Source organism: Amblyomma maculatum, chromosome 7 (genome assembly GCF_055883805.1).
Source record: "Amblyomma maculatum isolate TAMU_Amacu chromosome 7, ASM5588380v1, whole genome shotgun sequence".
NCBI lineage: Eukaryota > Metazoa > Arthropoda > Arachnida > Ixodida > Ixodidae > Amblyomma > Amblyomma maculatum.
The window spans coordinates 113,589,390-113,601,743 of record NC_139350.1 but is presented as its reverse complement, the minus strand read 5'-3'; the positions used below and the strand labels follow the sequence as shown (position 1 = coordinate 113,601,743).

Here is a 12,354-nt window from a genome sequence, read left to right as displayed (position 1 = left end):
CTTGAGAGTTCCTTGGACTGCCAGAAGATCAAATCAGTCGTTATTGTCGACCATAAACCCTGACTGCTCATTGGAGGGTCAAATTCTAAAGTTAAAGCTCCGTTACTTTGGTCATCTGATGAGAAGAGAGGAGTCGTTCGAGAAAGATTTGATGTTGGGAAAGGTTGAGGGTCGCCGGAGAAGGGGTAGGCAGCGAACGCGATGGTTAGATGGCATCCTCGAGGCACTGCATATGAGGTTATGTGATGTTAGGAAGATAGTGAGAGACCGGAAAGTGTGGCGTGACATGGTCCGTATGGTCACGAAGAGTGGGACACGACTGAACGACTGAGCTGAACTGAACTGAATTTAACTATATGTAATTTCATCAGGCAAACATTAGATAGCCAATGCCAAAAAGTTCCAAAGCAGACGGCAAGTTTTGCGCCTCCGTTTACTCGGTGCCGAATTGTCGTCTGTTTTTGCGCCATGTTAGGAGAATGGACGAAAGCACAGATAGAAATAGGTGTACTTTCTTCTGCAAGAAACAGAAATGTTTTCTCAACAGCATAACACAAAAACTGCTAGAAACGCAGAAGACAAGCAATTTCAAAGCAGGCGGCAATCTCGGCGTCTCCGTTGTGTGTGCCGCATTGTAGTCTGCATTTGCACGACGGAGTAGAGCCGGACCGGGCTGGTGTGCACTAGTATAGTACAAGTTCAGTCATTTTGCATGAACGCGCATTATTTTCTTCCATGGAAGCCGACGAGCAGTGCTCTGACATCCGAATCGGCCACCGAGGTGCACCAAGACGAAAGAACAGCATGGGTCTCCGAGCATGACACGGCCACAATTCTCGAAGTGTCGAGGCGTGGAGGAGATGTGAAAAAATGGGCATCAATTTAAAGACGGCGAGATTCATTTCAGCGAGCGATAGAGAAACGTTGAAGAAAGGTGGAACATCGAAGAAATTCGGAAATTAGGTAGTAATGGCTCTAAACAATATTGTGGATAACAACCCTGCTTTCACGCTAAAGCAAATAAAGCAAGCGGTGAAAGAAGAATTGCCGGGAATCGCCATCAGCACAAGTAGCATTGATCGTCTACTGGATTCGCACGGTTACTCCATGAAGTTGGTGACTCAGAGGCCGACTGACCGCAGCAGAGACGACGTGAAACGCAGCCACAAAACATACGCGCAATGGCTGCAGTGTGAAGCACCTCGCTTGTGCAAGTTTTACGTCGATGAGACTAATTATAACATTTGGTGTTCAAGGAGCTTTGGCCGGGCAGTTAAGCAACAGCCTGCGGCGCAGACGACCACTGCCATCAAAAGAGCAAACCTTAACATTACAGCCTGCATGGCAGCAAATGGTGTCGTACATTCGACGACCGTCCACAACGTTTACCGGGTCGTGTTCAATGAATTTTTGAGCGACATATCAGCCTGTGTCGAAAATGAAGAACCTGGTTCTGAAGCGGTTTTAATTTTTGATAACGCTCCAGCACACAGTCGTGCGGAACGGGCAAGCCTGGCCAGTCGGATGCACTCAATCAAGCGGCTGCCTCCTTACAGCCCGTTTTTCAGCCCTATAGAGGAAATGTTTTCGAAGTTCAAGTCGGAAGTCAAAGCTTTCCCCAGCGAGCGGAGGGGCCTGGTGCTCATCAACCCGCCCGGAATGACTAAAAATGAACAACGGCGCAGTTTGTTTGGTTTGTTGCTCGACGCAGCCCGACACTCTGCGCGGCAAATACAAAGGGTGGAGCGTGCTACGTTCGACCGCCATAACCGTTTTTTTATACGGGCAGCTTTGCGTGAAGACTATATGTAAAAAGTGCCGAGTTACACTTAATGCTGTCGAATGTCTCCCAGAAAATAAAATTGCATTTCATAGTTGGTTGCTTCTGTGCTTGTACGTGCCTATAGTTTGCTAGCAATCTACGCCGATAGGCTTGCCGCCGGGGAAATTAGGTGCTGCTACTAAACTGACCATAGTGGGAGGCCAGTAGCTATTCCTGGCCTTGGGTGTTAGTTCCGCTGGTGTAGTTGAACTCACTTGACCGTGTCACGACCAGGCGAAATGCAGGGCAGCGCGTTCTCTATTTCCGTTGTAGTGGCCGTGTAAAGTTGAAAAAGCGGTAAACTGAAGTAATGTTTTCTTGGCTCTAATTCTTCTCGCCTGGACCAGCTCTACTTTGCACTAATCCTTCTTTTCTGCTATAATGGGGTTAAATCATGATTAGAAACAGAACTACATTTCTGCACCGGTGCAGTCTCATAAAAACAGCCGGCTGTTGTGTGAAGGCCGCACTTGTCATCAGCATGCAGATTCAGTGCATATGACAACCCATGATAAGCAGCAGTGGTTAACCAGCCAATTAGAAAATGAAACTCATGTTTATTCACTTGTCATGCGTCTAAGCTAAAAGCTTCAAGAGACGTGTCACAAAAATGCATTTTTTCAGCTACGCGTGGTTCCTGGTTGTTGCAAGATATAAGAACCAAGCGAAAGAGTGCATGCAGATGTGACGCTAACTCGTCGCATGGTCTGCAATGTGATCTCAATTTTGATTTATTTCTTGAATTCATGTTTCCCGCTTTGCCCTCTACCGCATTCATTTTCCACATGCGGATTAAATTGATTGGCACCTGGAATAAATCCGCTGGCGCTTGCATTAATTGCGTTGGCAGTCGGATTAAATTGGTTGGCGCTGACATTATTCGAGTTGGAGTTTGGATTAAATATGCTGGTGCTATGATTAAATGCTTGGCACTCGAATGAAATTACACGGCGCTTAGATTATATCAGACGGCGCTCAGATGATTTCTGCTGGCGCTAGGATCAAATTCAGAGGAAAAACTTGTAATATAAAACTCCCTGTTTTCATCGGAACTTAAATACTGTGCCTTAGTTTCGAGTAAAACCACTTAAGAAAACACGCAAAACATTTGTGTTACAAAAGCAGTTTCTTCGGATTGTTGAAAATGTCCCACGTTATTTTCATACTCATGACCTCTTTAAAAAATACATTATTATGCTTACGATTATCGAAGCTTACGACTATCGACTCTGTATGCCACTTAAACAATATTTCATAAATAAGTCTAAATTTCTGGAGCCACTAACTGAACTGAAAGTAGGCGACAGAACGTACGCAAAAATGAACAATGAAAGGTACACACATACAGACAAAATTATGGCCTCCCAACATTACACAAAATACTACCACGAACATATCTGGATAGAAAACACATTAAACTTGAACCAATCACTTATAAGGAGCTTAGAAAACATTTTTTTGTCCATTTAGAGGTGTGCATTATTTTCCTATGCTAGACTTCTGCACTAGTGTTGTATTAGGTTTTTTTATTATGTATTTTTTTTTCTCATTCCATTTTCCTCTCCCTGTGAAGAATGTTGTCTGTTGCAAAGTTATGCTAATTTTAGCGTGTATACTTTGTGATTGTATATTTTCTGCACTGCCGATGTGAGGCCGTCATTGTTATTGTTTTGGGGGCCTGCGGCCTTGTCAAGTTGTCATTACTACAACTTTTTCTTCTGTGCTCACTCATCCTATGAACACATTGGGTGTAAATAAACATTATTATTATTATGATGATGTTCTGCTCTGAATTGAACATGTTATAACTCGTCATAGCAAACACAAACTTCTCTTTTTAGGCGATTTTAATACTCCAGGTATCATCTGGAACTCATTTACTTCTTCTCACAATAATCATTAAATATTAAGTAAATGTAGCATACTACTTGATTTTGTAGCCTTTAAATTTTTTCCGCAACACAATTTCATTGAAAACTGCTGTGGTAATATTCTCGATATCTGTCTATCGAATTTAGAAAGTGTTTGAGTCTCGAGTTCGGACATACCGTTTACTCGCTGTGACAAATTTCATCCTCCACTTCTTGTGACTACTTCTGTCTGTGCCTCCTCCTCTACTAATTCAGATCGGGCGGGGAAGTCGCCCCCTTTCCCGTATGCTTATGGTGACTATGTCGGTATCTTCAATTTCTTCTCTTCTGTCGACTGGACGCTTTTAAATAACATTAGTGATGTCGACGGACAAGTCAGTCGCTTCACTAAAATAGTTCTTGGCGGTATGCATCAGTACATACCTCTGCATACTCCTACTCGTAGGAAGTTTCCTTTCTAGTTTTTCGGAGAACTGAGGACGGCGTTAAAACTTAAGGAACGGGCCCATCGTAAAGCGAAACGCCCCGGGTTTGACAATTGGGCAGATGAGTTTCGCCGCTTGCGTTCTCTTTGCAAACGCTTATACAAGCGGGACCACGACTCTTGAGTCTTTAGAGAGGAGTGGCAGAAATTGTCCGAGTCAGTTCTGGCGGTACGTTCGCAAGCGTTCCAAAAAATTGGATTCCAGTATCAACTTAGTTGACTCTCAGGGGTCGGGAAGTCGGGATGTTGCCAACAGTTTTGCCCAACATTTTTCCTCCGTATACAAACCTCACACAGCGATTCCGTATTCCTCCCATCTGGTGCACCACCTAATTCCTTTCTCTTTGACAAGAATTTAATAACTGCGAGTCTTAGGCGTCTGAGACCATCTTTCTCTCCTTGACCTGATGGCATTCCAGCCGCCATAATATAAGCCTTCAGTTGTATCTTTGTACCATTACTGATTGCTATATTTATTAACTGTTTGAAAAATGCTGCCTTTCCTCGCATGTGGAAAATAGCACGTGTGTTTCCTGTCGGCAAGTCAGGAAACAAATCTCATGTTTTTAATTATCGTCCGATTGCTCTTCTATGTGCGACCTCTAAGCTTTTCGAATTAGCTTTGCACAATGCACTTTCCTTTCATCTCAAACATGTCATCATACCGAATCAACATGGCTTGATATCGGGTCGCTCTACCTCAACCAACCTAGTCACGTTTATGATATATGCCTCTGCAGCAGTCCTTCAGAGAGGTTAGGTTGACACCGTGTTCTGTGATTTGAGCAAATATTTCGACGTTGTTACTCACGCATTACTACTTGAAAAGCTTCGACTCTCTGGTGTCGAAGTCTCAATCATAGCCCCCCTACGTAACTATATCCTTGATCGCTCCTTCTTGGTCAGTGTCAATGGGCAGACGTCATTCGTTTATCCTGCAACCAGTGCAGTTCCTCAAGGTTCTGTATTAGACCCGCTTCTCTTCTCCGTTTTTATTAATGACGTCTCCTCCGTCATCAACAACTCCTCGTTTCTTCTTTGTGCTGATGATATAAAAATATTCAAGGTCATACTTTCTTTTCAAGATTGCTTGTTGTTGCAATTGGATATATCTGCTTTTTCTGATTGGTGTGCGAAGAATCGACTTACCCTCAATTCTTCCACAACTAGGGTTGTCTCATTTACTCGTAAACGCACAGCTTTCTCCATCATTAGTCTGCGAATTCTGTGCTGTTGGACAGGGTTGATGAAATTAATGACCATGATGCACTTTTTGACCGCACCCTCAGCTTCTCCTCTCATACTAAACGCATTGCTCAGCGGGCTATGCGGACACTAGGATTCGTCTGCAGACTTTCGAGAGAGTTCCGTACTCCACTTCCATTCCTAAAGCTGTATCTGTCCATATGCTTGCCGATTTTGGAGTACGCCTCGGTTGTTTGGAGTGGCACTTGTACATCGAACTGGAACAAGGTTGACAGAGTACAGCAAAATGTTTTACGAATATTTCGATATCGCTTTCCTTGCTCAAGTTCCTCCTCTCGGTCCACCAAGAGTACCCCACTGAATCTTCCTTCTCTTAACTGCCGTCGTGTCAGAGTAGATATAATTTTTCTGTACAAGCTCCTTTATGGCCACAGTATGTGCCCTCAACTCCTAGAGTACAGCCTACAATGCGTTCCGCGAAAGAGCATTAGGGAATTCAGATCGTTTCAAGTTTCTCCGTTTCTTCATTCCCATTCCCCTCTTGACAGAATGCAAATGTTGTTTAGCTCTTTTTGTATTCACCTTGACATCTTCCAAAACTCGGTCTCTTCTTTTATATTGGACGTTCGTAGCTTTGTATTCTAAACTGTATTTGTCACGTATAACTTCCACATTCTAGCCTAAGTATTGTATTTAATTCACTTCACGTTTTGCTTTTTCTCCTGTTCAGTGCTGTTTAAAGTATCTTGTACTGCTTTTTATCCGTTTGTCATTTATATTTTAACTTTAAACTTTATTTTTGAATCTTACTCTCCCGCGTTCAATTCTATTTCTTTATTGTATTTCCCTGTATTTCTAGCCAGTGTGTTATGTACCACGCAATTGTTGTGACTGGAATGGTTGTTTATTTTATGTATATTTCAATTACTATAATCAATGTCAGTTATTTGCTTTTTTGTCTCTATCTATTTATTGTTTATTTTTCGTGATCTGCTCTACAATTCTCTGACTGCGTATATAAGACATGCAACTCCTTGATTTCTTTCTTTCCGTGACACTTTTCGTCTCAGTTTCATTTCGTGGATTATTTGTTTCTTCTTTTGTGTTCTATCTGTGTGTGTAAAACTTGTGTGTGCATTTTCATTTTTTTGTGCTGCAGCACGAACACAACATGGCTGTTCTTGCATGCATAAATATTGATTGATTGAATAATATAATAATAATATTATTATTATTATTATTAAAGATATGCCGAGTGACAATAGCCTTCCTATCTGAAGTTTACAAGCTCTTCTTGGGAATGCAACATTGTTCACCGTACCACCTCAGCGTACCATCCGCAGACAAATGGCATATTTCAGCGTTTCAATCACACCTTCGGCGACATGCTGACAATGTGTATTTCTTCCGCCTCTTACAACTGGGACCACATTCTTCCATTCGTCACCTATTCTTATAACTCTACGACACAAGCAACTACAGGATTATCTCCATACTTCCTCCTGTACGGCCATGAGCTGTCTTGTCCTGAATGCGGATGCTTCCAAATTCACGAGTTTCCCAAGCTGCAACCTACGCTGCGGAATGCTACTAGCTTGCCCGGTCATTCACTTCTCCTGCCCAGCAGCCGCAGCAGCAAAAACCACCCCCGATCTATCCGCACTTCTTCCTGCGTACTGCCCACACTTTGGTCTGACTATGGGTAGCTTCCCTCAGACCCGGCCTTTCCCACAAACACCTCAGAAAATAGCGACACGCCTACTGCATTCTCAAGCTAACATCTCTGGTAAATTACCTCATCGAATCACCCTCCATCCTCACATCACCACAAGCCTCCAGGCTGACGCCTTTTCGCCTACTGGAACTTATAGTCCAGGCATTCGGCTCCGGAATCTTCAGCCCCTGACGCGTAAGGAAGGCGCGACGAAAGCCTCAGAACACTCGCAACGACGCTTACGCGTGTCTTGCAGAAAGCTATCACTACTCGCCGGATGTTTTTCTAACTGTTCGCCGCGTAGCACACTGTAAAAGACCTTTTATTGCCATTTTACTGTAAAAGGCGCGGTCATTTGGTTTGAAAGTTGTAAGTATTTGCTTTGATCTAGAATTTTTTCAACTGTAGTCTTACAGCACTCTGAGCTTAACTATGGATTTTGTCTTGATCGTGGATTGAAATTACATTCTGCTCTAAATTTCTCGCAGCGGCTGCAGCTCAGCATCAGTTTCCATGCACGCGCTGCGCCGGGGGGAATCCCGAACGCTGGCTACTTCGTTTGCCTCGCGATATGCTGTACATGGTGGGCGGCTGGAGCTCTGGAGGGTACCGGAGTGTTGTGGAGGCGTACGACCCTCGTGCCGACCAATGGCGCACGCACGCCATGCAGGGCATTTCACCCAGGCAAGATATGTAGTCCCAAATGAGTAATTGTAGAATAGCCTCTCGCCGATTATATAGTATAAAAGTCAAGTAATATCCTATCATATTTCGTTCGTTCATTGGTTACTGTTAGCGCTATGATGTTGAGGATATATAATGAGAAGTAGACATCATATATTTTATTGTATTCCTCCCTCTTTGTTTTTATTTCTGGCCAGAGCGCAACAATTTACCGCTGCTGGCCGCGGCGCAGTTCTAATGCAGGTATATCATCTGCTGATAGAGATGACCGAGATTACGCGGTCGATTAGTGGCAAATATCCTGGCGCTCCTATCTGGTGTCCCTTATGGCAATAGTACTACATCAATTATCACTTTGAGTCAACGAAAGACAAGAGCCGAAATCATTTTCAGTGTCCCTTATGGCAATAGTACTACATTAATTATCGCTTTGAGTCAGCGAATGACAAGAGCCGAAATCATTTTCAGGATACACCATGGCGTAGTGCTGGTTGGAACGTTCGTCTACGTAGTGGGCGGCATGCAGGGAACCACGTGCCTTCGCTCCTGTTACCGATTCGACACCGAGCGTTGCGTCTGGGAGACCTGCTCGCCTATGGACATGGGTCGGGGCTACGTCGCAGTCGCTGCCTTGGACAATGAGGTTTACGCCATCGGGGGACGCAACGGTATGCGCTCGCATTGCGAAGTATTTAAACCTGATAGCGTCAAAGGCCTTCTTCTCCAGCAAATATTTTGTCGGTATTACCGACACCATCGTTGGTGTTGTGAGCCATGATCACACTTCTGGCAGATAGTATAGTTTGCAGAAGAAAATTCTAGGCACTAATTGTCGGTGGGTTGTGGGAAGTCACCAGACTGGTGCCATGTGTGGCAGCTCATGTGAGATAAGTGACTGATATGATTGTAAGATTACCAAGGAGTCTTTTGCTAATGTGTGATTTATATCCATGTCGGAAAAAGTTTCACATTACGCTTCAGCTTACTACTAGTGTATGCTAGGAATGTATTAGAGATAATGGAGACAGAATTTAGGAAATCAGTGATAAAATCTGTAAAAAGTTCTTCATAATTGAATGGGCTAAAGTTGTATGGTAAGGCTTGATTGTTGACCGTACTAGCATTCCAAGAACCTATTGGCAGGTTTCTGGACATAAACATTGCTATTGCGTGATTTGCTTTCCTACATTTGCCCTTGTATGCCACAACAATCCCTTATAAAACAACCTTACCACCATTTTTGTCTTTATGATCAGAATGGCTTCTGTGATATAATAATGATATTTTCGCGTAAGTTTTTCAGTGATCCATCTCCTCTACCCATAAAGCAGCAGTGTGTCACATATGATGGAGGATACAAATGTGCAAATATGCATTACGTCACGCACATCATAATTGCCGTAATAGGCGGAAGGGAATGGAGGTTCCTTAATTAAAAAAGAGTTAATGTTGGGTTCATTTTGATTGAATCATAAGTCTAGGGGTATATTTTAATGGTTATGCTGACATTTTTGTTCTTTATCAACATCAGATGCTTGGGGACTCGTAATTGCCACCTGGCATAATGTCCAGCTTAAAAACCCGCACCAACGTGCCTCATGGCCTCGGTGTAGCAAGCCTTATTTTGGCGTCCAAGAGCCCTGGAGGCTTGATTTCTATTTCATCCTCTCACCTCAAATGAACAGCTCACCGAAACATTGTGACATTATCTGATATTGTTACGTGACACAGCCGATCGACGTATGAGTGTTTGGCCATGTCACCTCCCAAGTTACGCAGGTCACATTTCTTCACGATCCGATGCATGTTTGCCTCCTGACTCATGACTGTCGATGGAGGGCTCCGCAGCTTCTTCGTAGTAATAACGCTATCTCGTAATGTCATCAATCACGGGATTTTTCAATTGGTATTTTGTAGATGTCACTAGATGACATCTAGTGATGTTTTGTCCAAGGTTCAACAGTGGTGTTAGTATCGTTTGACTTTGAAAGGTAAATTTAAGGTTAGCTGAAGGTCACATGCCCGCACGATATGAAACGCGGAAAGAAGCCATCCGGACCCACCAATCGTCAAAAGGGGGCGCCAGGTATGCCTCAAATCTTTACTCTGTTGGACCTGTGCAGTGACCACTTAAAGTGCAAGGTTGTGATAGGCAGGCCTTTTGATGGCACTGGCAGCCGAGGACCCCAGGTGTCTGCTTTTACCTTTCATTATTTAAAATGTTTCGTGATTAACCACTTTTTGTTGGACCTCATACATTTTGTGCCAAACCGCAAACTACTGCTTTAAAAGTTTAGAGCAACAAAACTTGATGTGATCAACAAATATCTTAGCTTCGCTAGCCGGAAACCACCGTAATCTGTTCTTGCAAAAACGTCTGTCTCGACGTTTTTATCGGAACTGTCTTGCACAAACGATGTTGCACATGCAAGTAAAAGCCATTGCTGAATAATATAAGGTCAAAACACTCATAGGAACACCATCACCGACCAAGAATATTGTTCCAAAATTTCGTTTTTGTGCCACTGCTCTCGTACACGTACAAAAACCAATCGGGGCGAATTTGAAATGATCGGGTTCAAACCAAGGAATTCTGGTTCAATAGCCAAGTGTCTTAACCACCAGGCAGAGATGTTTAAGCAGGATTATAAGCATGTTTAGGTAGGGTTAAACATCCGCATTTTAGGTCATGGCTTCCAGATGATGCCACAGGTAGGGCTTAATGTGTAAAGTCCGCAATCGAACGAGCAGTTGATGCTCGGCTGATATCAAAGGCCCCTGCTAAAAGTGCTCAAGTTGGCTCAGCGGGCGCCCGATGGCAACACGTGCACAACTTAGGCTGCATCACACCGGGCACATAGCCACATAAAGTGTGGATCAGGTATGTATCGTGTAAAGAACAGCAATTATACCGAGATAAGAGAGTTTAAAAAAGAAAAGCCGTGATTTCAATGTATTATCGGTTTATCAGATATACCCTGCCAATTTTTTACATCAGTTGTAATTCCGGCAAATTCAAAAGGTCTTTTATGACCAGTCTTCGTAGTTTCATCAGAGGGACCCCAGTGAGAGGAACCGGGGGGGCGGGGTAGGCGCTGCAGGGAAAGTTTGTTCCTCTTAATGAAAAACCCTGCGTATAGTATTCAGAAATGTGGCGCAACAAACACAAACACAAGAGAAAAGACACAACACACGCGCACACCACCAACTGTAATAAGAATCTGAAAACACTTCCTCTTCATCACTCCTCTTCTTCTACACTCAGGTACATCTCATCTTCCTCTTCTTCTCATCTTCCTCGTCTTTGACAAGGAGATGGTGGCACTTCCTTCCTCGCAGACCATAAACATCGTCCAAGCATGGCAGTCACCAAATCTACACTGTCTTGTTACTCCACACCTCTGCTTTGCCCAGTAACTCATAACAAGCTGGACAAGCAAATATTACCACATAGTCACATAGTCACACACTAATAACCACCGCCACACATATACAGTAGGACATGTCCATCCACACCACATCACTTGTGTAGTCCCTATGTATTGAAAAACTTTAACCTGCCAACTTCTACGAAGCCACGAAGCCCATGTACTTGAGGGAAAGATTCCTTAAACTACCATGGCCCCAAAACGTAAGAGGAGTCCAAGAATAACAGCTTTAGGCCAAGAATAACAGCCTGAGGCCCGATAATAATCTCGTTCTTTGCATTACTCAAGAGGATTGCTCAATAAAAGGAAATTCTTTTCTACGCAAACTCAACGAAGCTTCACTAATACATCTGTCTTCTTTCTTCTGTATCCAGTACGCCTGTAAAATTTCGCGCGCCATATTAACCCGACTCTTTCCTAAATTGTTAAGCCTGCTAAACAACGGCTCACACTTGCACCTCTGACAGTGCAAGGGTAAATTCGACCCCTTCCCATTTTCTATGGACTTCTCATGTTCTCTCATTCTATCATTGATACATCTTCCAGTTTGCCCTATATATACTTTACCGCACGTCAGAGGAAGCTCATAAATCACTCCCACCCGACATCCAATAAAACTCTTTACATGCTTCTTATCGCATTGTCCTTTCTTTCACCTCCCTATTAATGCACATAACCCACCCAGTTTTTGGGGGGCCAGTTGTTTGTGTTTGTTGCGCCACATTTCTGAATACTATGCAGCACCAACTAACCCCTGAAGCCGTTATTTTGAGAAACCCTGCGTATGGCTATGATTCCGATTATGATTGAAAAGAGATCCACAAAACGAGCCGCAGACGGGATGCATTAATGCCGTGATGTCGTATCATTAAGGTGAAGCTGAAGTCTCCACCAGATTATTTAGTTGACAATTGCTGAACTTAGCCTTGTGATACCGTGGCACAATCTAATGCAGTCATGCAGCGCTCAGCGCAAAAGATTGTAGCTATGTGCTATGTATGTTTTTCTGAAACGTTGCCTCCATGTTGTGTTCCGCGACGCAGAGTCAGTTCGCCTTGCCACTGTGGAAAGGTACAGCCCCATCTCGAACCAGTGGACCAACGTGTCCCCGATGACTACAGCGCGCAGCGATGGCTCAGCTTGCG

General features: G+C 43.7%; 1 protein-coding gene across 1 annotated transcript in view; it reads left to right on the top strand.

The window, feature by feature from the left end:
• The first annotated feature begins 8,376 nt into the window (after window positions 1-8,376).
• Window positions 8,377-12,354, top strand: part of LOC146184451 (uncharacterized) — a 49,977-nt gene continuing 45,999 nt past the window's right edge. The window contains exons 1-2 of the mRNA XM_084608544.1: window positions 8,377-8,449; window positions 12,253-12,354. The exon at window positions 12,253-12,354 is cut by the window's right edge and continues 9 nt beyond it. Coding sequence (XP_084464670.1) covers window positions 8,377-8,449; window positions 12,253-12,354 — 175 coding nt within the window. The remainder of the gene's footprint in view (window positions 8,450-12,252) is intronic.